The sequence below is a fragment of the Emiliania huxleyi genome, assembly GCF_000372725.1.
Source record: "Emiliania huxleyi CCMP1516 chromosome Unknown EMIHUscaffold_1524, whole genome shotgun sequence".
Taxonomy (NCBI): Eukaryota; Haptophyta; order Isochrysidales; family Noelaerhabdaceae; genus Emiliania; species Emiliania huxleyi.
In genome coordinates, this window is record NW_005201064.1 from 1 (window position 1) to 2166 (window position 2166).

Genomic DNA, 2166 nt, shown 5'->3' on the forward strand with positions numbered 1-2166 from the left:
AACTCCGGCGAGGAAGTGGGAAAAAGAAAAAACCAAACCGGCGCGCGCTCATAGGAGGTCAACTGAGGTCTACACCGTTAAGTCCATCATGCCGGCCGCGCTGGCCGGGCCCATTCCCGGGCCCTCTCCCGGGCCCTCACCCGGGCCCTCGCCAAAACGTCACGCCGCCGGCCTCGACCCCTCGCCCTCGCCAAAGCGTGTCGCCGCCGCGCCTTCCGTCCCGTACCACGAGAAGCAGGTCAAGCGGTGGTGCGGGCTGCACTGCCTCAATGCACTGGAGCAGCGTGCGGCGTTCACCCGTCGGCAGCTCAAGGGCTTTGCCGATCAGCTTTTCATCGCGTGCGCGGCGATCGATGACGACACCGCCAGTGAAGGCATCCGCGGCCGCGCAGGGACCGTGCGCGCGCCCGCTTCGCACGCCTTTGGCTCCGCGAGCGACGGCGACGTGGACGTGCAGGTGCTGATCGTCGCGCTGCAGTCGCTCGACCGCACGGTCGCGCAGCTTGCGGCAGAGCCGCCCCCGTCGCCGGAGGAGACTGCCGACGTGCGCGGGCTGCTCCTGCACGAGGACCGCGGTGGCGACGTGGGCGAGCACTGGTGGGCGCTCCGCCGGCTCGGTGACGACTGGTACGACCTCGACTCGCTCCTCGACGGCGGCGAGGTGGTGGCCCGCGGCGCCGACGCCTTCCGCGCACTGCTCGAGACACACCTCTCCTCGCTCTCGCCCTCTGGAGAGCGGAGGTCCGTCTACCTCGTCCACGGCCTCGTCGCCCTGCCGCCGCCGCCGCCGCCGCCGCCGCCGCCGCCCGAGGCTGCCGCCGGGGGCAGGTCGAGCCCGAGCCCGAGGAGCCCCGCGAGGAAGGAGGTCGGGCCGCCCGAGGCCTAAGCCCGGGGTGGCAGCCGTTGCCCAGCGCAGAGAGGGAGAGTCGGAGAGAGGCGTCGTGAGCCGTGTGGCCCGCAGCACTTGGAGCACTTGGAGTGCAGTCGTAAGCGACCGCAAATTAAGGTCCGACACGCGACAGGTTGCGCCAGGTTGTGCGGCGGCACCGAGCACCGCCTCTCTTCTTGCATTTTTGCTCCCGGCTGAGGGAGCAAGCAAGCCCACTCAACCCCAAGTACTCACCGTTTTACAGTGGTGTTTTTGTCGCATCGGCTGCAGCCTCTGCTGGGGCGGAATGCGCGGGGTTTTCGGCGCGATGCCCTCGGCGAGTACACGCTACAGCACCGCCGCAAGCTCTCCTGCGCGCGCGTGACGTGTGGGACGCGTGCGCTGCGCTCAAGCGTCGCGATTTGGCGATAGGCGCTCGAGCCGGCGCACAGCGGATAGGTACGCCGCGCAGGGGGTGTCGGAGGGGTGCGACAGGGGGCGTGGGTCGGGCGCGCACCGGCTGGCTCCGGGAGCGGCCGTCACGTCGAGGAGTGGGGCTGTCGGCAGCTCGAGCGCCGAGGCGAGCCGCTCTGCTGCGCCGCCGACAGCCCCTCTTCCGAGCCGGCGCGTGGAGGCGAGCCGCGGCCGGTGTCGCTGGTGCGGTGGCGGCGCAGCGTTTATCCCCCCCCCCCGCCCCGCCCGGCCGCCCGCCCGCCCTCAGGCCTTGCCCCTCCGCAGGCGCGCCGCCCGCCCGCCCTCAGGCCTTGCCCCTCCGCAGGCGCGGGAGCGCTCGCCGGCCGTCGCAAGCACCTCCTACCTCTCGTCGCCCGGCTGCCTCACCGCGCACGGAGCGTTCGGCTGCTCGCCGCCGCCGCCGCGCGTCCCGCGCCGCCACGCTTGCCCCCTCTCCTGACGCGCACCCCGCGCAGACGGCGCTCCGGGACAGACGGAGCAGCGACCGCGCCAGCGGTCGCTGCTCCGCCCCTCCGTCGCGCGCGCCGCGCGCGCGCTGCGCCGCTGCCGCCGCGCCCCCCTTCGCCGTCTTTTTCCCGCCGTATATGGTGTGCGGTGCGCGCACGGCACGCGCAGCGCACACGGCAGCTCGTGCTCTCGAGCACGGCAGCCTCCCCACCCCCCTACCAACCCCGTCGCGCCGCCGCCGCCGCCCCCGCCACCGCCGCCGCCCCCGTTGTAGCGTTTGGGAGTGCGACTGGCGACGGCAAAAATGCAAGCCCCGCCCCTGGCCACTGTGTAAATAATGCGCCTGCGGGCCGACCCCCACAGATAGAGCACTGGAG

At 72.6% G+C, this 2166-nt stretch overlaps 1 protein-coding gene across 1 annotated transcript; it reads left to right on the forward strand.

Moving 5' to 3' along the window:
• Positions 1-88: 88 nt before the first annotated feature.
• Positions 89-886, forward strand: EMIHUDRAFT_252998 (hypothetical protein; the record flags this gene model as incomplete). Its single annotated transcript, XM_005786264.1, has 2 exons — positions 89-741; positions 859-886. 2 exons carry the CDS (start codon positions 89-91, stop codon positions 884-886), a joined length of 681 nt encoding a protein of 226 aa, XP_005786321.1.
• Between the last annotated feature and the right edge of the window lie 1280 nt (positions 887-2166).